The sequence below is a fragment of the Myodes glareolus genome, chromosome 12, assembly GCF_982192425.1.
Source record: "Myodes glareolus chromosome 12, mMyoGla1.1, whole genome shotgun sequence".
In the NCBI taxonomy this organism is placed as follows: domain Eukaryota; kingdom Metazoa; phylum Chordata; class Mammalia; order Rodentia; family Cricetidae; genus Myodes; species Myodes glareolus.
The window spans coordinates 38,345,542-38,368,859 of record NC_142037.1 but is presented as its reverse complement, the minus strand read 5'-3'; the positions used below and the strand labels follow the sequence as shown (position 1 = coordinate 38,368,859).

Sequence of the window (23,318 nt, the reverse complement as noted above, 5' to 3'; positions counted from 1 at the left end):
TTTAATTTCAACTTTCACCAACTTTTGATGGCATTCTTCAGCCTTCTTGTTGTGTCATTATCTTTTAATTTTTGCGCCAGAACAATCTTTTACCTGGACAAAATTTTATTTTGTCACCCAAAATCCTCTCTCAGCCAAAAGTGTTGACTCTTTCTTTAACTGTTTTTACCGAAAATGTCTTTTTACTTCTATGTCGCTTTTCTTATTTGAGGTTCTCCCACATTTTCCCTGAAAAATGTCAGGACACTGAGGTGAAGAATTAATGGCTATGCCGAAGATAATCTTGACTCGGAATCTGTGATACTCCAGTTCCTCAGCACTAAATTCTAATCAGTTTACTAGCTGGGTAGAACCTTTAACAGGGGTGTGACTTTTAGTTCACAATTCTTAATACTTAGAAGTGCTGTGGAATAATACTCTTGTACACTGTAAAGATTTGTCATTTGAATTGGTTTATTAAAATGCTGATTGGCCAGTAGCCAGACAGGAAGTATAGGTGGGAGACCAAACTAAAGGATGATGGGAAGAAGAAGGGCAGAGTCAGGAGATTCCTGGAGGATGCAGAAGGAGCAGAAGGTAAATACGCCATACTAATAAAGGTATTGCCACATGGTAGAGCATGAATAAGGAATATGGGCCAACTTATAATGTAAGAGCTAGTTAGTAATAAGCCTGAGCTATTTATAATTGGCCAAGCATTTATAATTCATATTCAGCCTCTAAGTCTTGTTATTTAGGAAGGGGAATGCAGGATAGAGACACCGACTATGTATGTATCCAACTTGGGGCCAAAATTTCCATATGAAACCTGACAAAGCTTAAAAAAGGATTCTAGACACACAAAAACAGAGTCAAGCATGGTTCCTTGGTAGCTACCTTTTCTCTGGTGGGGTCTGTTAGATGGCTGTCAGCAGAAGTGTAGCTCATTTAAGATGTGACTTCCTGGTTCATGCTGGCAGTGGGTATGGCTTTTTGGGGAGGTCCTGCTACCAAACACTTAAATGGAGTTTATGAGCAGTGGGTGGCATGCTATTCAGTGGCAGCATGGACCCAGAAATTCCCCAGAGTTGGGGCGATAAACATAGCTCTAGGTCATACGTTTGCTTTAAAGCTAAACTCTCACAGACCAAAGAGTTGGATGGAGCCAGTGGCCAAAGCTGCCACTTTGGTCCAACCATGCCACTTAACAGTTTAAAGATTCATGTGGTGAGAAAAGGATAGCGACAGGCAATTAAGACAGATTCATACAAAACAAAAACAAGAACAGAAGCAAATCCTCTAAATGGGTTACAGAATATTTAAAAATATATGTAGGGTTGAGAGAGAACAAAGACTCAAAGCAATAGTAGAGAGAGTGCCTGAACTGGCCATCTACTGTAAATAGATTGGTGACTCCCCAATTGCCACCACAGATACTCTATCCAGTAACTAATGGAAGCAGAGGCAGAGATCCACAGGCACTCCGAGAGTCTTGTGTAAGAAAGAGAACAGGGATTGTATCAGCCAGGGTGGGCCATTATTGGGGAATCCACAGAAACAGATGACCCAAGCTTGTGGGAGCTCATGAACACTGAACCAACAGTTATGGAGCCTGCATGGGACTGACCCAGGCCCTCTGCATGTGTGTGACAATTGTGTAGCTTGATCTCTTAGTAAGGTTTCTAACAGTGAGAACAGGACCTCTCCCTGATATTTATTTGGCTTTTGGTAACTGGTTCCCCATGCTGAATTACCTGGCTCCATCTTGACACAAGAGGAGGAGCTCAATCCTTCCTCAGCTTGATGCACCATGCTTTATGCCAGTCCATGGGAGGTCTACCCCATTCGGCGGCATGGAGATGAAGGAGGAGTGATTGGGGAGGTTGGTAGACAAGATAGGGGAGGGGATGGTGGAGAGGAAGGAGGGGAAACTGGTTGGCATAAAAAATAGTATTTAAAAATAAAAGTAAAAATAGTTTTAAAAAATGGGTAGAAAAAGTCTTTTAAAGAGAAATAGAGAAAAAATATAAGCCACACAAAGATGGAAAATACACAAAGAGTCTGGATTATTTATATTATTGTGTTGTCTTTAAATTTTTTGGCTCCCAAGAGACCTTGGATTATAAAAGTTGCTACATTAAACCAACCTATATATTTAAAAAAATATATTGACTTCAGAATTTAAGTCAAAAGATATGTTACTTTGGGAAAGAGGTTCTGCTTCTATTTCCACAGGAAATGATAGGCTCTGGATTCATCCTGAGTTAAGAAAAATCAGGCTTGATCAAGGAAGACCCCCTGAAAAAAATCACTGATGAGAACAGATGGCCCAGAGGATACAACATTTCAAAACACCTCTGTTGTAGTTTCTTCTGGGTTCTATATCCAGAACAGCTTCAAGGCTGCTGGCTGAGATTATCCAGCCTGACAGAATACTCACGTCAGGACTTGACCATAATCCTAAATTTTCTCAGTGCCCCCCAAAGAATATCAGCATCCCCAATCAGCAGGAAGTAATCGAGAGAACTATGACCACATTCCCAGAAAATGGATTATGGGTGTTTGTCTTTGTTTAGGGGCTTGGGTACAAATTGCAATTGGTCATAGTCCAAAAAAAGCTAAACAAAAGAATTAAATTCAGAGACCTCTTTCTAAAATAAGAAAGGGCAATATGATATAGAAATGATAGAATAAAAGGACAGATTATTGAACCTACTTTAATCCAAAACCCAGTTTTTAATCTTACATATTTTACATTGGTATGGATTTTGGTTTCTTGTTGAAAATTTAATGTTAATTTTGTTTGACTGTATGTATATTTTTACTCTTGTTTAAGGTATTATGTTTATGCAGTTCATTAAAATGTAATGTATAATTAAGAAATATAGATTAATAGTCATATATAATAGTCAATTTATATATTGTCTATAGTAATATAGTAATAGTAAATTTATAGTCATGTTAGATATACAGAGATGTATTTCAGATAGATAGGTAACCTTTAAACACTTCAAAGACCTACAGAATATGACATTTAATGTGTTTAATAACCTAAGGCTTTTCATGACAGTGAGACATGTCTCATTGTTGCTCCTGGCAGCAACAATCTACTTTATAAAAGATGATGGGCATTGAAGAAACATCACATGGAGTTTATTTTGTTTGTGGCAAAAGTTAGCCGCTGGACAAAGAAACTGCCCTTGTCTCAATTGCTGACAGTTACTGCCCAAACTGGACCAGCAGGACACAAGAAACACAACTGCTGAACTTGGCCAAGACAAGGTAGGAAAGTCCTTCAAAATTCCCTGCTTCACAGGAAAGTCTGTCAGATATTCTAGTTAGATGTCCCAACGCTGGAGAGGAACCTAGGGTAATTGTACAGGTGGCCTGATGTCACTGTCATTAGGTAACACTTCATCCTTCTGGGGTCTTTGATGGACTCGAGGACTAAATAGTCATAATTATAGTTTCACTTAGTTATAATGGAAAACAAATTAGAAACCAAATGTTAGACTCACTAAAATAAAATATATAATTATTTTCTCAAATTTTGTCAAATACAAATAGACTAGATAGTATAACTATAATTATAACTTAATAACTGTTTTGTTGTATATAATCTCACTTTTTTAAAGTTGAAACCTTCCTTTTTAATTAGACAAAAAGGGGGAAATGCTTGGAGGACTGGACTTAGCTCCCAAGGTCCAAATGAGGAGCACAAGGAGGGAGAACATGAGCAAGGAAGTCAGGATCACAAGGGGTGCGCTCACCCACTGAGACAGTGGGACTGATCTAATGGGAGCTCACCAAGGCCAGCTGGACTGGGAGTGATGGAGCATGTGATCAAAATGGACACTCTGAATGTGGCTGGCAATGAAGGCTGACTGAGAAGCCAAGGACAATGGCACTGTGTTTTTATTCTACCGCATGGACTGACTTTGTGGGAGCCTGGTTTGTTTGGATTCTCACCTCTATAGACCTGGATGGAGTGGGGGAGGATCTTGGACTTCCCATGGGGCAGGGAACCCTGACTGCTCTAAGGACTAGAGAGGGAGGGAGGGAGAGGGAAAAGGGAGGCAGGGAGGAGGTGGAAAATTTTAATAAATAAATAATTTTTTTTTTAAAAAAAGGGGGAAATGCTGTGGAACAATTCTCTTATACACTGTAAAGGTTTGCCACTTGAAACTGGTTTACTAAAATGCTGATTGGCTAGTAGTCAGGCAGGAAGTATAGGTAGAACAACCAAACTAAGGATGATAGGAAGGACAAGGGCAGAGTCAGGAGACACCAGTGAGATGCAGAGGGAGCAGGAGATGAATGTGCCATGCCAATAAAGGCGTTGTCACATGGCAGAGTGTAAATAAAGAATATGGGTTAACTTAAATGTAACAGCTAGTTATTAATAAGCCTGAGCTATCAGCCGAGCATTTATAAATGATATTAAACCTTCGAGTCAATTATTTGGAAAGTGGCTGTTGGGTATTTTGTAACAGGTAGGTGGGAGAAAACTCCATTAATATAGAAGAGTTTTTATGTATAAATAAAAGCAACTTCTGTGAGCTTCTGAACAGTTGCAGCTTTGCTAGGTCTGTGAAAACATTCTCTACACCTCTGTAAGCTACCCATCCTATCAACATTAACTGGCCACCCACTATGTCTGATTGTCCACTCACCTACACCTGCCATCTCTGTCTGCTGATCTGCTACTGTCGTGACCAGTTTCTCCTTACTGTTTTATTGCCTGCGGGGCTGTGGGAGTCAGCATTATTCTCTCTCAGTTCTGATCTCTTCTCTCAGTAGAATAAGTTGGACATGCTCTCCCTCCTCTTTCTCAGGTGAGAAAGTGGAAATTATGTTGCGAAATGATTTCCCAATTTTTCTTCCATTTACCTCTTCATATATTTCTCAGCTTCCTGTCACTTCGTTGGACTGGCTGATGATAATGACAATGATTTTATTGTCACATCTAGCAGGCAGATCCGCCCACACCCACTTTTCTCCTCTTTATTTTTATTAGCAGTGTAGTGAAAGGCTATTGCAATGTGGTATTCTAAGCCCACCCAATTCAGGCAGAGGAATCAAAGTAGGAATCAGTGGTTCCCTTGCTGTTGATTCGATCCTGTCTTGTGCCTTGGTTCTATTTGGGCATCCCTGCAGATGCCATGATGGCAGAGCACCAATCCACAGGAAGCGAGAAGGAACTCAGTTCAACATGACTTGTTAGCCAGCGCTGGTTCAAACTTTTTGAGTCTGACACCAGACAGCAAACATTTAAATCCAGGACAAGTTTGAGAAAAAGTTTTCTGGTAACCATGATCTCAATCCCATGTGCACAAGTCAAACTTAAGGCACGACTGCACTGAAACTCTTTTGCAAAGTACATGTGACCACTTCCATCAATATGGGTTCTATAACCTAAGGACCTAGGGAAGGACCTGGTGTGGCCAAGGTCATATGGATAGCACAGAGGGCACCAAGATGTACGTGTGACAAGTCCTCCTAGGATGGGTTCTATTGACTGAGAAACAATGCTCAGGATAAGGGTCTAGGGAAAAAGATCTGGGAGAAACAGAATAATCTGGGGGAGATTCAGGTGTGGCCTGCCCTACAGAGAGCACAGATTACCTGGCCCTGCAGAGATCACAGATTACCTGGCCCTGCAGAGAGCACAGATTACCTGGCCCTACAGAGGGCACAGATTACCTGGCCCTGCAGAGAGCACAGATTACCTGGCCCTGCAGAGAGCACAGATTACCTGGCCCTACAGAGAGCACAGATTACCTGGCCCTGCAGAGAGCACAGATTACCTGGCCCTGCAGAGATCACAGATTACCTGGCTCTACAGAGAGCACAGATTACCTGGCCCTGCAGAGATCACAGATTACCTGGCTCTACAGAGAGCACAGATTACCTGGCCCAACAGAGAGCACAGATTACCTGGCCCTGCAGAGATCACAGATTACCTGGCTCTACAGAGAGCACAGATTACCTGGCCCTGCAGAGATCACAGATTACCTGGCTCTACAGAGAGCACAGATTACCTGGCCCAACAGAGAGCACAGATTACCTGGCCCTACAGAGAGCACAGATTACCTGGCCCTGCAGAGAGCACAGATTACCTGGCCCTGCAGAGAGCACAGATTACCTGGCTATTAACTACATCTTCCCAGCCTTTCCATTCAGCCTTCTGGGTGGAAAACAGATATGCGTCTCCTCTGTTGAGGAGACAACTCTGCATGTTTAATATTCCTGGTTTCCCTAGTATTTATCTGTGAACGTGAGAACATTGTGCCCTCTATGGTTCTAGAAGTAACATTCTTTCTTGTTCTTGAGATGTTTTCCCCCAATTCACCAGTGGATATGGTCCCCCCATATCCACCAAGGGCCAGAATCTCGGTATCTAAGGCTTTGTCTACAGGCACACCCTTTAGTGACCTCTTCCTAGCTCCAGACTCCTCTGTTTCCACTGTGATCTGGTACTAAGTCTGCTTTGTGGGCTCTACATTTTCTCCTACATGTTCAAGGAGTCCCCACGGCTAGGGTCAATGATGAATCTATCTATTGCTTTCTGTTCCTTGGTGAATCCATTTTTTTTTTAAAAAAAAAACTGTCTTTTTTTTAATTTTACATACCAATCCCAGTTTCCACTCTTTTCCCTCCTCCCACTCCCTTCACCTTCCCACTCCACCCCCCATCCATTCATCAGAGGGTAAGGCTTCTCATGGGAAGTCAACAAAGTCACATTGCTTTGAGGCAGGATCAAGGTCCTCCACCCTCTATCTAGCTGAGCAAGGTATCCCTCCAAAGAGTATGTGAACCCATCTTTTTTGATGATCTTTCGCATGTGGTCACATTTGTTGGCTCCCAGGCCACGCCGATGATAAGTTCTTCCCTGAAACAACTGTAATTAGTTTTGTCCTTGAAGCCCAGCCTCAAGTCTATGAGTAAAGAGGCCAGGGCTGTGGCCTAACCCAGGCAGATCTCCTCATGCTCACTAACTCCATGGTACGTAAAACGGAATGAGGTCTATATTGGAAAGGAGTTTAAGGACTTGATTGCATGCCAATCTGTCTCTACCTCCTTAGATCTCTATCTGTTCTCTGAGGTATTAGCTTTTGTTTTGATTCTAACAGAATCCTGACTCCAGTATCAGCCTAAGAGGGTTAGAAGGAATAGGCTTGGGGTAAAGGAGGAGTGGATTTGAAAACTTTCTCCTGTAAAACTTACTAGACTAATCTGAGATTAATCAGTATTTCCCTGAAATTCACCATTCTAAAAAAAACACCAAGGAGAATCTACTCTCAACAATTCATCCATGTGACCAGTGAGATGACAGGGATTGACGTCAGCTCATTTCTACACCCATTTATGAGGGTGGAGCAGTGAGGGAGCACTTCACCCAGGGCCAGCAGTCATCGGAATCACATCCTTTCTGTCTCTTGTATAATTCCTTACACTCATTTCATGAGGCACATGCTGTAGATCCCTGTTGTGGGGTGAATTATGTCCTGCACAACAGCACCCATACATATTTAACTCCATTTATCTGAAAATACAACCTTATTTGAAGATAGAACCATTGACAATGTAAGTTAGGGTAAGGTAATAAATACCAGGTAAAGTAAGCTCCATATGACCAAAGCTTCTCAAGAAGAGAAGAACCAGAGGCATAGACACATATGGAAAGATTATCTGAAGATACAGAAAAACAGCAAAAACAACTCCTTCTAATCACACAGATTGGAATGACATATCTGTGAACCAAGAATTGCCCAGCATTGCTGGTATCTACCAGAGGCTAGACAGCAAAAAAGAATTCCTCTGTCTAGTATTTGAAGAAAGCATAGTCCTGTTGACAACTTGAGTACAGACATGTAGCCCCCAGGACTAAAAGAGAATAAGAATAAAATTCTGGTGTTTTGAGACACCAAGCTTATGGTACTTTACTAAGACAACCATAGGAAGCTAGCACCATGGCTAACCATAGGAAGCTAAGCTCATGGCTTAGAAATGCTAATTCGCCTGATAGCCAGGGCTCAGAAACACTTGGCCCTAGCTCCCTACTCCTCTTATTGGCTGATCTCTCCCCCAGGTGGTATTCCCCTTTTTTCATCAAAGTCACACTCTAGAAAAGCTGCACCCCAGCACAAGCTGTTCTGTGGAATTGGAGAATGTGTCAATGTCCAAGAAATATTTCATAGGAAGAAACCTAAAACCAAGCAGAAGGAGAGAAACTCTGCCTAAACCAGTCTTGTGATTTTGCAGGTCCCTGTGGAACATCATGAATTCTCAAAGGAAAGGCGACTAGAGATTACTATATTTCCCAGGCTGATTTGACCATGGCCTTTCCTTTAACGAAGTATCTCATGGGATTCATGTTCTGTCAAAACTACTTTGGGAAGTTCAGAATTAAACAAACAAGAAAATAAAGTCACTTTTAAAAATTTTGTATTTGTGGTAGTTTGAATGTAATTGGCCCCCATAAGCTCATAGGAGTGGCACTATTAGGAGGTGTGGCCTTGTGGGAGTAGGTGTGGCCTTGTGGGAGGAAGTGTGTCACTGTGTAGGTGGGCTTTGAGTTCTCCTGTGCTTTGACTACTCCAAGTGCCTCAGACCATATCCTGTTGCCTGCAACATGTAGAACTCTTAACTGACTTCTCCAGCACCATGTCTGTCAGCATGCCGCCATGTTGTGTAATGATTATGGACTGAACCTCTGGACTGTAGTAAGCGAGTCACCACAATTAAATGTTTTCCTTTATGAGAGTTACCATGGTCACAGCGTCTCTTCACAGCAATAGATACCCTAACCAAGACAATATTTAGATCAGATCGTTTTCTTGGTACTTAAATTTGTTTATCGGTGTTTATTCATTGCACATGAGGATGAGTTTCATAGAGATGATTTATTCCATGTATAGCATGTGCTTTTAAAAATAATAAACCAGCTATTTTTGTGAGTCATATTTTTACACGAGTGTCTGAAGGAAAATTGGAGAGCATACCTGCGGCATCTGAAATTAGTTCCTGTATCTCTGGGTAGCATAAAGTACTGCTTTGCTTTATGTTTCTTATTCTTTGGATTATTATATGAACTCTAAGGGGCAATGCCATCTAGTCAAAAGTCATTATGAAAATGCCTATAATTGAACAAAGTTGGGTCAGTGAATTTATACTGAGGGTGAGTGCACATTATTAGTGTGCTGAATTCTTATCATTTTTCTGTTGCCTAAGCAAATATTTTAAATTCAATTGTAAGGGCTAGAGAGCTGGTGTAGAGTACGTACTGTTTATGTAGAGAATCAGACTTAGGTTCCTAGCATCCATGTTGAGTGGCTCACAATTGCTAGTAAATTCAACTTCAGGTGATCTGATACCGCTGGGATCTTTGGGCACTCATGTGCACACACCTATCCCTTAACTCATAATTGAACTAATACAAATAAATATATACATTTATTTTTTTCACACCAGAATTAGGACTCAACCACTCTTGAGACTTTCTGGTTCTAGCACCTTACCAGAGATACTCAGTGTGATTGATCCCGATGGCTTCAGTCTATGTGGCTGTCATATCCTCCTACCACTGGTGACAGTTTCCTGTGGAAAAGCTAATACCTCTCCTTGGCTGTCCTTCCTGGTCACTGTACCCCACATGCACTGTGAAGATACAGAGTGCTACTTCTGGATCTTGTGTCTGATTTTCATAGCTCCACTATGGGAGGCCTGGCCCCAATAAAGTCATTCCTCTATGAGTTCCTGTCTCTCTCCCTACCCACACCTTCCGACTTGGGTGTTAGCTCAGTACCTGCCAGAACCTGTGAGTAAGAAAATCTTTTTATTTCTCTTTTGTGTATCTCTTAATTGTTGAAGGGGTGCTTCCATCTTCAAGATCTTACGTGTAAACAACTGGAAAATGAGTGTCTCAGGGAGAAAGTGCGAGAAAGGACCTATTACAGGCTTTGTGCTGCTGTGAGGTCTTTGGGGAATAGAGTTAAGAAAACAAGAGTTTTCAGAAATAAACGTGGTCATCAGTTCTGTAATAGACTTTGGGAACAGGGAGGCTAGAACCCAGGCAATATGTGTGTGTGTGTGTGTGTGTGTGTGTGTGTGTGTGTGTGTGTGTATGCGCACACATGTTCTTCCTCATCATCAAGGGGACCTTTCCACACTCAGGGACTGTTCTGTGTCATTTATGCAGGTGCAGCCTAAAATTTTTATTCCAGTTAAGAAAACATTAAGGTTAATGTGATTCCTCATGACAGCTCTGCTTAATGAATTCTTGAATTCTTTTTTTTTTTTTTTTTTGGTTTTTCAAGACTTCAAGACAGGGTTTCCCTGTAGCCTTGGAGCCTGTCTTGGAACTAGCTATTGTAGACCAACCAGGCTGGTCTCGAACTCACAGAGATCTGCCTCCTCCTGCCTCCTGAGTGCTGGAATCAAAGGCATGCGCCACCACTGCCCAACCATGAATTCAAATTTAAAACAAGAACAAGAAAAAAATATGCTTTTTTTTTTTTTCTGGGGTCAGACACTAATTTTGGATGATCATCCCCAACTCTATCATCCCGGCTGTGCTAGCTGCTGCTCATATCATATAGAAATAGATGTCTGAGTCTTTCGCCAGTGCTTTGTTCAAGTGCCCCATGTTTGCTTCTTCTGGAGGTTTCTTTGAATCGTTTGGGAATAGAGGAGGAATCATGGTTCACACTAGGGGTGGTATTTAGACCATCTGAGCTTCTCTAATTCACAGGATAAGTTCTCGTGTGTCAATATGACTGTCCCAGTGGGGCAGACTGTATTATTAGGGGCATTTAACAGTCATGATTATGACACAGATGAGCTTTATGGAGGTAACTGTTGGATTTTTGGTACACATTTCTGAAGATTAGTTTTCCGATGCGATGTAAAGATCTTGGCAGAATGGGATGTTGTTGATGTGAAGTCAGTGTATGATGTTTATAAGATGATGTCTGTGGTTGCTTATATGGCTCAGTTGGTGAAGGCACTTATAGCTAAGTCTGAGGACCTGAGCCTAATCCCTGAGATTCACATTGTAGAAGGACAGAACCAAGTCCATCAAGATGTCCTCTGATTTGTACACACACAGTATGACATCTGTGTGTGTGTGTAGGTACTTTCATATATTCTCATTTGTGACTGCACACTTGCACACACATACAGTAAATAAATATAATTTTAAAAACTAAAAGATTGATGTCTGGAATTAATTATGCAACAGATACTTAAGCATCAGTGGGATATGGAAAGAAAATTTATTTTTGGAATGCTTTTTCTCCTAAGAGTTATTAAACTTTGTGAGCAATCAATTAAATTCAGAACAGCATTTATGGTCTGTGTAAAAAAAAAGATTACAAAGAAATTAGCTTTCTTCCTCCTGAGCAGCAAAAGACCATATTGGTTCAGAATGACAGAGGGAGAGAAGGGTTACTGAATCAGATAATAGAGGTGGCCACAATTAAAAATAGACATGTTGGTTGTAGGGTGACTACGGAAGATCAGAACGCGTGTTTTGTTAAATCTTGTCTGAAGCTAGCTATTTCTACAACCAGTGACTGTCCACAGCTTATAGCAGAGGCGGCCTGCTTCTGAAACTTAGCAACCGTGAACTCCCACAACGTTCAAGGTAAGGATTCTTTTGTTTGTTTGTTTCTCTTTTCTCCTCTCCTCTCCTCTCCTCTCCTCTCCTCTCCTCTCCTCTCCTCTCCTCTCCTCTCCTCTCCTCTCCTCTCCTCTCCTCTCCTCTCCTCTCCTCTCCTCTCCTCTCCTCACCTCTCCTCTCCTCTCCTCTCTCTCTCTCTCTCTCTCTCTCTCTCTCTCTCTCTCTCTCTCTCTCTCATCTTGTTTGTTCAAGATAGGATTTCTCTGTAGCTTTGGAGCCTGTCCTGGAGCTCTTGTAGAGTTAACTGGCCTTGAACTCACAGAACTCTGCCTGCCTCTGCCTCCCAAGTGCTGGGATCAAAGGTGTGTGCCACCACTGCCCAGCAAGAAATCTTTAAATAGCACACCCTAATATTTGACGACAAGCACCATTTTCGTTGAGTAGCATGGCGCAAGGTTAAAATGAAGTCTTTCGGCTGTGTTTGTTTCTCACATTTCCCTGAGGTCTTTTCCATAGAGATTCATGAGTGCCTTTTCCAAAAGACCAGATGTCTAGTATTCTGATTACACAGAAGCTTCCCTGGGGAGCCCTTTGAAGGCACCAGTTTCTTGTAGTCCTCCCTTGGGAATAAAAGAATAGATTCCAGGACTGGAAGCAACCCCCACGTATGCCCCTCTTGGGAACTTGGAGGGAAGTGGTTAGTTACCCTTCAGGAGAAGGCCAGTGGCACGGCAGGAGTCTAGGAGTCTTAGTGTTCTATTGCTATGAAGAGACACCATGACTGCAACCACTCTTATAAAGGAAAGCACTTAACTGGAGCTGGCTCACAGTTCAGAGGTTTAGTCCATTATCATCACGGTGGGAAGCACGGGGGGGGTGTGCAAGCAGACATAGTCCTGGAGAGTAGCTGAGAGGAAAAGAGAGTGAGCCGCTGGGTCTGGCTTGAGCTTCTGAGCATTCGAAGTCCACCTACCCTCGTTGACCACACTTCCTCCAGTACAATCACGCCTACTTCAACAGTCACACCTCCTAATACACTGTGGACCTATGGGGACCATTTTCATTAAACCACCACAGCAGGAGACAGCTGCAGGTGGGGAGTTTTAGTTTTTTCTTTTATCATATTGGGTCTCAAACTCAGGACATCATGCAAACTAGGCAGGCACTCTGCGATTGTGCTACAAGTGCAGCCCTCTTTTCATTGCTTTTTGTTTGCTTATTTTTTGTTTTGTTTTGTCTTTTTGAGACAAGATTTCTCCATGTAGCCCTGGCTGTCCTGGAACTCGCTCTGTAGACCAGGCTGGTCTGGAATTCATAGAGATCTACTTACCTCTGTCTCTTGAGTGCTGGGATTATAGGTGTATGCCACCATCACCACCACCAGGTTGAGGGTTTTAGGATTCCCTTGGTTCTCAATACCTTTGCTGATGTTTGTGGGTGATGATGACGACAGAGAAGTTTCTATGTAACAAACAAAACTATGATGATCTTTAGCAGGCCCACCAGGGAAGGATGCATCTCTGACTGAAGAGAAGACTTGGAACTTTCTGAATTGGGACGATAAAGTAAGCTATTCCCCTTCATCCCCCATTGTCATAGCCGGAGCTCTCTAGTCTTGAAGACAAGGCTTTATGCCATCTGGATAGAAATAAGGACCAGAGTAACTCCATAGACCTTTAGGGCATAGAATCTCAGATCTCAAGGCTTTGACTGTCCACAGTCTGCTCTTATGGCTGCATGAGGGGGGTGTTACTGTAGTTAGGGCACGCATGGGGGTATTTTTGTCAATCCTTTAAATTACCCCATCATTCTGGTTTAACATCACTGCTATCTGACCACTGCTGTTGGGTGTATATGGAATCATTTTTTCCAAATAGAACTTTTACTATAGCTCTTTCTATAATAGCAAATTACCCCAAGGTTCTTCATTTTATTACTATTTTATAGAAGTTCTTAGAGTGTCTAGAGAGTCTCCCTCCCCTTCCTATCCTCCCCTGTCCTCCATCCTTTTCTAGTATCTTACTGTGTAGCCCACGTTGTCCTCAAACTTGAAATTGCCCCACTTTAGCCTTCCAAATCTGAGATTTGATGTATGGCCCATCTTAGCCTAAAGGATCTCATTTCTAAACATTTTGAATTCAAGGATTCACCCAAATTCATACACTCTATACCAGCATAAATATCTTTTATCTTTTCTCAACTGACATGTCTGACTGAGGCCAGTTTATTCAGCCATCCAAACATTTTATTTCTAGAAGAAATTTGTATTCCAAGAGTAAATCCAAGCCAGTGATAATAATATAATATTAGCAATTTCTAGTTTTTCTCCTTACTTATGAACCAGCTACATATAAGAATTAAGTCAGGAGCATCAGAGGAAATGCTAGAAGGTCTTCAGAGAGTATGGTGATTTCATACCAGAGCTACCAGATTACAGACATCTTTTTCTAAGCATGAGGGTGCAGGGTCACAGATTAGAGTGTTATAGCAATGTATGGAAGAGAGTCAAGAAAGCTGCATAGGAGGGGTGGCTGAGCACTCCCATCAATAAAAGAAGCAGGGAAGTTACTGAGTTTAGTTGGGGTCCTCGAGCTGACTCAGTTGAGTTGGCTTAAGACTTCTAAAAGCCCTGCTGCAGCGGATATGACTCTTAGATAAGACAGGCAAATAGGGACCACTAGACCCAAGGAAAGACCAAAATGCATAATGGGTCTCTGTGGATTTGCTGACACCTTTGTCAGCTTGCTCAGACTTTGCATGGCTGAAAAGAAAAGTAATGTTGTAAGCCTAGACTCTTAAAAGAAAAAAAGTCTTTTGGCACATAACTGTTACGATAAGTTTGTTGTTTAAGCATAAACATGCTTCTATTTTTTGTATTTAATTTTGATCATCTATTCTTTGAGGAGTTTATAAACATACACAATGTATTTGGACCATATTCACTGTACACTCCTCCCAGAAGTCCCTCATCTCCCTCCCAACTTCATATTTTTTTCTTTACAGCCTATTAACTCCAATTAGAACCATCTACACATGTATATCAGGCCATCCACGGGAGCTTGGGCAACTTAGGAGGACCCTAAAAAGAAAACTGAGCCCCCCTCCTTCAGTCCATCAACTGCCAGTAGCCCTTAGATCAGGAGTGGGGCCTTGTGAACTCTTTCTCCATCCAATAAGCCTGCTTTTTTCAAACGTAAAACAAAAGTCTAACCCTTGGAATATATTTTTATTAATATATTTTACATAAGTATGGTTAACTATGAAAAAAGTCAGCTTTCATTTTAACTTATCATCTTTTTATGACTAAGTTCAATAGGCAAAAGAGATCTCATGTTAGTTTTAAATTAATTAACAGTCAAAGGATATTTAGCAATCTGACTATCCACGTCCTCCGCCTTGTCATAGGCTGAAGAGGACCAACTGTTAGAGGCCACTTGTAGCAGCCTGAAGACAGTTTAAGCTGCAAAAGACACATGATGACCTTCTTCTTCTGGTTTTCAGGCCTGAATTTGGGAAAGCAAGAGTCAAGAAGAGTTGGTCAAGACACAAGATGTAAGTCCTACCTAACTGGAGTCAAGAAATGATTCTGACAACATGGTAGAATCATAGTTAGCAGTAGTTGCTAGGAGCTGAACTTTGAATTTTGGGAAAGCAAGGGATCTTTCTGAAAATAGCTTAAAAGGATACTACAGACAAAAATAACAATGTTTTATCGACAAAAATTACTCATGGTCATAAAATAAGAATTATTTTACGTAAAGACCCACATTCTAATTTGACTTGCTTTGTATGTTATCTGTATAACAATTTACAACAGATGTTTTATTAATATGCTTTTATGTTTATTTATCTAGATGTACACATCCATTCAAATAACTGGTATTTTGAAAGTCTTTGACATACTGCCACCACCCTGCCAGTCACCTACGCCAGACAGAGAGATGCTAATCTCATCCTTACTCAGAGAAGCTTCTCTTTGCAGTGAAAGCAGAGCTCCATGGCTTCTAGGTGCTGAGAATACATGACAGCTGAGTACTCAGCCCCAAATTGGATATCAGAGCATCTGCTTGAATCTCAGAGGGGAGCTGGGGAGAGGAGGGAACACAGGGAATGAGGTAATGTGAGAGTAGGAAGAAAGGGGGAAGGGCTACAAATTACTGTCTTCCGGGCAAGACAAAGCCACTGAAAACATCAGCTCACGGCAACTGTGAATGGGTGCCAGGGGCCCATAGGAGACTGGGTTTGTCAACAGGCAGCCACAGATTCTACAGAGGCACATGCTCCTACCTCTCTCTGCTGCACAATTAGCTACTGGTGGATCTTAGAGGTGAGGGAACCTGTGGTCTTCAGTTGGGTAGCCTCCAGGTTTAACCCAGTGGTCACATAAAGATACTGGTTCAAATCTGTGGGTCGCAAATCGGAAGACAAGATGTGACTGTAGATGGGGCCACTGTGGGAGTGGTGTGTATGTTCTGTGGGTATCCGAGAAGAGAGTATGTTCTGCTCTTGTCGAATGAACTGTTCTGTAGATCCAGTTCCATCAGTTGGTTTAGATGTTTTTAGTTTCTTGGTTTTCTTCCAAGGTGTTTGTCTCCTTGCTCCTTATCAGTGGCTGAGAGGGGAGGGGGTCGTGAGGTCACTAATGTAACTGGATTTGCTCTGATATCCTATTTGATGTTGAGTACCATGGCCTTTCCTTTAACGAAACATCTCATGGGATTCATGTTCTGTCAAAACTACTTTTGGGAAGTTAAGAATTACACAAACAAACAAAATTCTGATGTTTTGAGAGCACCAGCTCATGGCTTAGAAATGCTAATTCACCTGATAGCCAGGGCTCAGAAACACTTAGCCCTAGCTCCCTACTCTTCTTACTGGTTGATCTCTCCCCCAGGAGTACTCCCTTTTTCTCATCAAAGTCACACTCCCCAAGTCTGTTATTTTGCTTCACATATTCATAGCTCTGTTGCTTGGTGTATCCCATTAGAACCTGTGTGTCTTCATAGTGGAGAAGTTATTTTATTAGCAGGGAATATTCTGTTTTCTGGTAATTTTCTTTGCTCTTAAATCTGGAGCCATTTCTGATTTGGTAACTTACATTATTTCCTTTTCCTACCTGTCAGTATTGCTATTTGAGGTGAGTTTCTTGTGGGCAGTGTCTAAATAGGTCTTTTGTTTTCACATTTCAAACTTCCAGTCTGCCTTTTTACTTGTAGATTTAGATCATTGATATTTAGTGTACTTACCAATGTATTAGGGTTATGAATCCCTTTTTTTCTGTCTATATTACTTGATTTCTTTTTACTGTCTTCATGTTGGTTACCTGAACCCTTTAAAATGTCATCCTAATTCATCTTTAGTGTTTTAGTATATGTTTTTGTATAGTTTTTTAGTGTATGCTATCACATTATGTAAATATTCTTATCACAATCTCTCAGCACAATTTTGTCAGTTCAAGTGGAGTATAAAATCTTAACCCCCTTCATATATCTTTATTTCCCCTCATAAAGAATATACCAGCCAATAGCTCTTCTACATCCATTTAAAACCACATCAAACAGTGTTATAGTTTTTATTTCAAGCATCAAATATACCTTAGAGTTGAAAAGGGAAAGGGAAGCTGCTGTCCTTGCATTCTTTTGCTCAAATGTTCTTTCCCTTTTGCTGATATTCTAAGGCTACTTTTTATTTGTTGCTTTCTACTTGGGGAATTTTATTTAGGTATCCTTTTAAAAAATATTTATATATTTTTATTTTATGGTATGGGTGTTTTACCTGCATGATTGTAGGTCCACTGTGGGTGTGCCTGATATCTGTAGGTCCACTGTGGTATGCCTGATGTTTGTAGGTTCACCGTGAGTATGCCTGATGTCCATAGGTCCACCGTGAGTATGCCTGATGTCCGTAGGTCCACCGTGAGTATGCCTGATGTCCGTAGGTCCACCGTGAGTATGCCTGATGTCTGTAGGTCCACCGTGAGTATGCCTGGTGTCCGTAGGTCCACCGTGAGTATGCCTATGTCTGTAGACATAAGGTCACAAGAGGGAGTCAGAGGAACTTGCTTCTCTCCAAGGGATAATGAATGCTGCAAATGTTTGATCAATGATCAGGAAGAAAACTGGAATTGAACAAAATAATTTTTGTGTTAATTTCTTTTTAATCCAATATAGAAAGAAAACTTATATCCTAGCCTCTGTCCAACTCCGTATCAGAAATGGAACCAACTGAGGCCTCGAGCAATAATAGTGACAGGAACTGTACAATAGAAAACTTCAAGAAGGAATTTTACCCCATCGTATACCTGGTGATATTTGTCTGGGGAGCCTTGGGAAACGGCTTCTCCATTTATGTCTTGCTACAGACTTACAAGAAGTCCACATCTGTAAATGTCTTCATGCTCAACCTGGCCATTTCAGACTTCCTGTTCATAAGTACCCTGCCCTTCCGGGCTGACTATTACTTAAGAGAGTCTAATTGGATATTTGGGGATCTGACCTGCAGAGTTATGTCTTATTCCTTGTACGTCAACATGTACACTAGCATTTACTTCCTAACTGTGCTGAGTGTTGTGCGTTTCCTGGCCACTGTCCACCCTTTCCAGCAGCTCCACGTCACCAGCGTCAAGACCGCCTGGATCCTCTGTGGGATCATATGGGTTTTTATCATGGCTTCCTCAGCGGTGCTTCTGAAGAATGGCTCTGAGAAGAAGAACGACATTACACTGTGCCTGGAGTTGAGTCCCCGGAAGTTTAAGAAGCTACTGGTCATGAACCACATTGCATTGGTGGTAGGCTTCCTGCTCCCGTTTGCCATACTCACCATCTGCTACCTACTGATCATCCGGGTCTTGTTAAAGGTGGAGATTCCAGAATCGGGTCTGCGGGCTTCTCACAGGAAGGCCTTGGTCACCATCATCATTGCCATGACCATCTTCCTCCTGTGTTTCCTGCCTTACCATGCCCTGCGGACCCTCCACTTGGTCACATGGAAGGCAGGTGCCTGTGGAGACGCGTTGCATAAGGCCACGGTCATCACGCTGGCCTTGGCTGCGACCAATAGCTGCTTCAATCCCTTTCTCTACTACTTTGCTGGGGAGAATTTCAAAGATCGATTAAGGGATGTATTCAACGAAGATTGTCTACAGAAGGTAAAGGCAAAGTGCGGCCTTCCTCGGATAGCTGAAGAGCAGAAATAAGAGGTTGGGGAGCTGTTATGCAGGTGTGCTTGTGAATCTTGGTATTCACCTTCATCCACTCATCTCCAAACACTTTGTATTTGCATCATAACCAACACATCTTGGTTCCCAGCCTTGAACTGACCACAACTTTTGAGAATAAAGCCCATTCCAGAGATGTCATTGGATGCATTTGTAGTAGTTAGGACTGAATGAGAAATGTAGAGGAAATATTTCTCCTGGAATCTTGCACACGGAAATGTGACATTGGGGAAAATGGCCAAGCACAATCATGTCAGCTCAGCCATGCTATGCTAGGTCTCTGGTCCAGGCAGTCTAAATTCCTAACTTTAAGATATCCTCATGCACCCCTGCTTCTCAACTCCTTCCCCTATTAAAGCCCTTGAGACATAGCCAGACCTACTGGGGGCCTCTGTGCAGCTTGGAGAACATCCTAAGAACTGAGGGGCAGACTTTGGTTTGAAGGTTTGAAGAGGAAGACTGCCCTGTAACAAAGCAAGTCCAGACAAGGTTGGTGAGAGGAAAAGGAGGAGAAGGACTAAGACAAAAGAGAGTGAGTGATATGGAGAGGTAAAGAGTAATTTCATGTTGCCCCAAGAGCAAACCAAGTAGAGGAATGTGCCTGCTGTGTATTTCTTGCCAGGGATTTGGAAGGTCAAAGAGTGGGGTGGGTTGGATTCACTTCCCTGGGGATACAGGGATCGTGTGTGGACAAGGGAAGAGGTGGAGTCATGGACTTGCATCTTTTACTTTTAGACCTTGGTTTGGATTGATGTCAATGTAGTCATTACTCCCTCCTATTGATCCACTGGTGTTGGGGCTAGATCAATTCGGGAAATGACCAGGCCAGCTTAAATTAAACAATTACATTTTTAATTGTTGTAAGGGGAAACTCATGCCACAAGAATGGGAAGTCTGAGTTCCTCTGTTTCTGGGGGGAATCGCCCAGAGAGAGCGTGTATCTGGTCCGTCCCAGTTTTTCTTCCTCAGCTCCAGGTAGCCACGCCTTGACTGGGCGTGATTGGTTAACAGAGCTTCCCCATCATCTCCCCCTTTTGTCTAAACAAGATTGAGCCAAACTCAATACAACTATATGCAATAGGAACAAATACCAAATATAAAATTACAAACAATATAAACATTATTAAGCAAGAAACACATAACAAAAGTTTTACTAAACATTTTATTTTAAGGAGTCTAAATCTTGCATTGAAATTAAGCTTGGCTAAGTCATGAGGAAGGTAACTACAACTATCTAATCTTCAACCCCATCAAAGATCTAAGAAGGGAAATAATATTACTTGAGTAAGCAGGAAGTGCAATCCAGCAACTTCCAAAATGTGCAACAAATGACAGAGACAACTGACTACCTGGGCAATCACCCAAAGTCTCATTTGCAATGTTGAAGCAACCAACTTTGGCTAAGGCCTAAAAGGACTGACAGACCATTTTCAAAGGCAAGAAACTTTTAAAAAGTATCTTACCCTGTCTTGGCAAGATTTGACAGTCCTATTTTATGCATTTACGGATACTATGTATCTTTGTCAGTGGTTGGGGTATGGGCATTTCTTTGCCCAGAGGTCAGTTCTGCCAAGAATAAAACAAGCTCCAAGTGGAGTGTCTTCGTGCTTAACATTCTCTAGGGAAAAGATCCGTGCTGCCAGGAGCAATTGTGTCTCACATCAACAGAACTCTAAGTTATTTAAATGCCATTTTCTACAGCTCTTTGAAGTGGTTGAAGATTACCTATCTATGCAGAATACAATCTCTATGTATCTAAAGAACCTGATTAGTCTAACTATAAGTATGATACACATAGATGACTATTGACCTATAATTCTTAATACCTATATAACTTAAAGACTAAGACAATAAACAACTGTGTAATAAATGAGGACAATGACCTCCAAATGTAAGCAATGTATAAGTATCTTGATCAGAGGTAGAAATGTGTACTGCAATATTGTAAATATATATCAATATATATAAAATGTTTTAAACAGAGGTAGAAGCATGCATGCATGCATGCATGCATACAATATTCAATATTATTTAACTTTGTATCAATATACAAGAATCTATACCAATGTAATTGTTTGTAAATAATAACTCACAAACCATTCTATTATCCCATCATCCAATTCCCCTCCCCCCTTTTGTACAAAAGGATCCCTGAGCTTATAAAATTTTACCCCAACCCTCAACCATATACCAATTATAATCAATCCCTAAATGATGTCCCTAACCCTAAGGACAAACTTTCCTGGGAGAGGGGACGTCGTCTTCTAGAATTACTTCCAGCTGTCATGGGGGGGGGACGTTGTTTCTACTGGATCCTGTGAAAATAAAATGAAGGTTAAGTTTCAAGATTAATGTCTGGTAAGATTGCAAATAGTCTTTGAGTATTTTGTGGAGGTCTGGCCAGAATGTTGTAAAAGATGTACACCATTTCAGCTAACCAAGTTGAAACCATCTTGTGCCGCTGGCACCCAAAACAGGGCTTGTAGTAGTGCTATCAATGTCATGACGTCATATCAACCAGGTGGAGTTGTTGTTAGGGGGCCCCATCCTCTTCCTGGAAACTTCAAAGATTACTGCAGGAAAATTCATTGTTCATTGTGGAAAACTTAAGCAGTATTTATATAGACAGGGTCTGCGGCCATGCGCAGGGGTGTGTGTGTGTGTGTGTGTGTGTGTGTGTGTGTGTGTGTGTATGGGGCTATGTATGGGGCTCAGTGCTGGGTGCAAGCTCCTCGGCCGGCCGTTGCCTCCAGCGGCAGTGGGGGAGCTGGGTTGGGCCGAGTTCCTCTGCCTTCCCCCCCCCCCCCCCCCCCCCCCCCCCCCCGTCTCCCACGTCCCTGCCCTGCCTAAGCTTCCACAAGCACAGAAAAACTAGACCCCGAAATCAGGCAGTAGCGGCCAAGCAGGGCCGCTGTGTGGGAATTCTATGCCATGGCGTTGGGTGCCAAGTGTTGGGGCTAGCTCGATTCGGAAAATAACCAGGCCAGCTTAAATACAAACAGTTATATTTTTAATTGTTATAAGGGGAAACTCAAGCCACAAGAATGTGTGGCTGGAATTGCCCAGAGAGAGCGCGCACCTGGTCTGTCCCAGTTTTTCTTCCTGGGCTCCAGGTAGCCATGCCTTAACTAGGCTCCTCTTCTTAAAAGGTGATTGGTTAACAGAGCTTCCCCATCATACTGGGCTGACCATGGAGATACAGGGGGTGGTGCTATGGTTTGAGTTGGGCCTTTGGGAAAAGTGTTGGACAGAACAGGAGAAATGGTATTTTTTTTAAAAGGCCCTTGATATTAGAAAAAGACCCTTTCTAGCCACAGAAACTGGCTACAGATACTACCAGTTAATCACACGCACGTTGTGTTGACCTCATCAGTCAAGTGCTATCCCCAGGCTAAGAAGCCTGAGCAGGTGCTCTACAACCACATCACACTCACAGGAAAGCACAGACATTTCACGGATGAAGGAATGAAAGCTCAGAGAAATTGAGAAGCGGGCCCACGTATAGACAGCTAATTAGAGCTTTAAGCAGAAATAATGTTCTCCCCACCATCGCCCTTGTGAACCTCCAGAAACCCTGCTCTGAAGTGTGGGTGAAAATCCCCTCTCCTGGTCAGGCACATACAAAACCTGTCTCACCTTACAAGAAAATAAAGGTTTGGGGGCTGGAGAGATGGTCTGGGCATTAAGAGCACTTGTTGCTCTTGTCAAGGACCCCAGATTTGGTTCCTAACACCCCATCAGTCATTCCAGCGTTGCAGGATTTAAAGCCCTCTTTGTGACCTCTGTAGGCATGTGTGTGGTGCACAGACACACAAAACATTCATACATGTAAAAATTCTTAAAAACAACACCAAAAAACAAAGCCAAAGTTATCTCCTTGCAGCTGTTGCCCTCTGGCTCAGTGGAGGGTGGAAGGAAGGCTGGGTTCTGGAGTCGGAGGGCTGTACAAGGAGAAGACTCTGGGACCTTCCTTTCTTCAGCTACCAGGATGATGATAGAGACAGATGCCAGAGGAGGCCCTGGAACATCTGCCTACAGGAAAACTTCCCTATCCCAGAGAAAGGGCTAACAGATGTTTGGAAATTTTCCAATCCCAAATCGTGGCATCTGCCCTATCATTTACCTGACAGTGAAGCCTATCATCTAATACACCCCCTTCATTCCCAGAAAGCATCTGGCCATCTCAGTCCAGCCCCACTCTTAACCATGAGAATCGATGACCACATACCTCCAATGAAAAACCCCTAAGCTGGAAGGCACCAACAAGGAAGAGCACAGAGGGAGACTCTGCGGTAGGAAAGGGCCCAGCACTTATTACTCTAACTGAGTAATATTATTACTTGAATCAGAAAGCACTGGTGTGTTACTCCCAGATGAGAGGAGACAGGCAACCAAGAAAACAGGAATCCAACAAGGGGAAGACAACTCCTAGGAGGGTTAGGAAGCAAGGCATATGGGTTAGGGCAGGAATGCCAGGGGACTCCAGGAGGGATAGCGCCA

The 23,318-nt window shown here is 42.3% G+C and overlaps 1 protein-coding gene across 5 annotated transcripts in view; it reads left to right on the top strand.

The window, feature by feature from the left end:
- Cysltr2 (cysteinyl leukotriene receptor 2) overlaps positions 1 to 21,170 on the top strand; it is a 36,596-nt gene extending 15,426 nt beyond the window's left edge. Inside the window, exons 2-6 of one of the 5 annotated variants that reach the window (XM_048422089.3) lie at positions 3,050 to 3,261; positions 11,484 to 11,626; positions 13,100 to 13,167; positions 15,104 to 15,154; positions 17,773 to 21,170. In XM_048422089.3, the coding sequence (XP_048278046.1) occupies positions 17,817 to 18,797 (981 nt within the window). In that variant the 5' untranslated portion in view covers positions 3,050 to 3,261; positions 11,484 to 11,626; positions 13,100 to 13,167; positions 15,104 to 15,154; positions 17,773 to 17,816 and the 3' untranslated portion in view covers positions 18,798 to 21,170. Of the gene's footprint in view, positions 1 to 3,049; positions 3,262 to 11,483; positions 11,627 to 13,096; positions 13,168 to 15,103; positions 15,155 to 17,772 lie in introns of all 5 variants that reach the window. The other 4 variants (XM_085698712.2, XM_085698713.2, XM_048422088.3 and 1 more) reach the window with 4 other exon arrangements.
- The last annotated feature ends 2,148 nt before the right edge of the window (positions 21,171 to 23,318 follow it).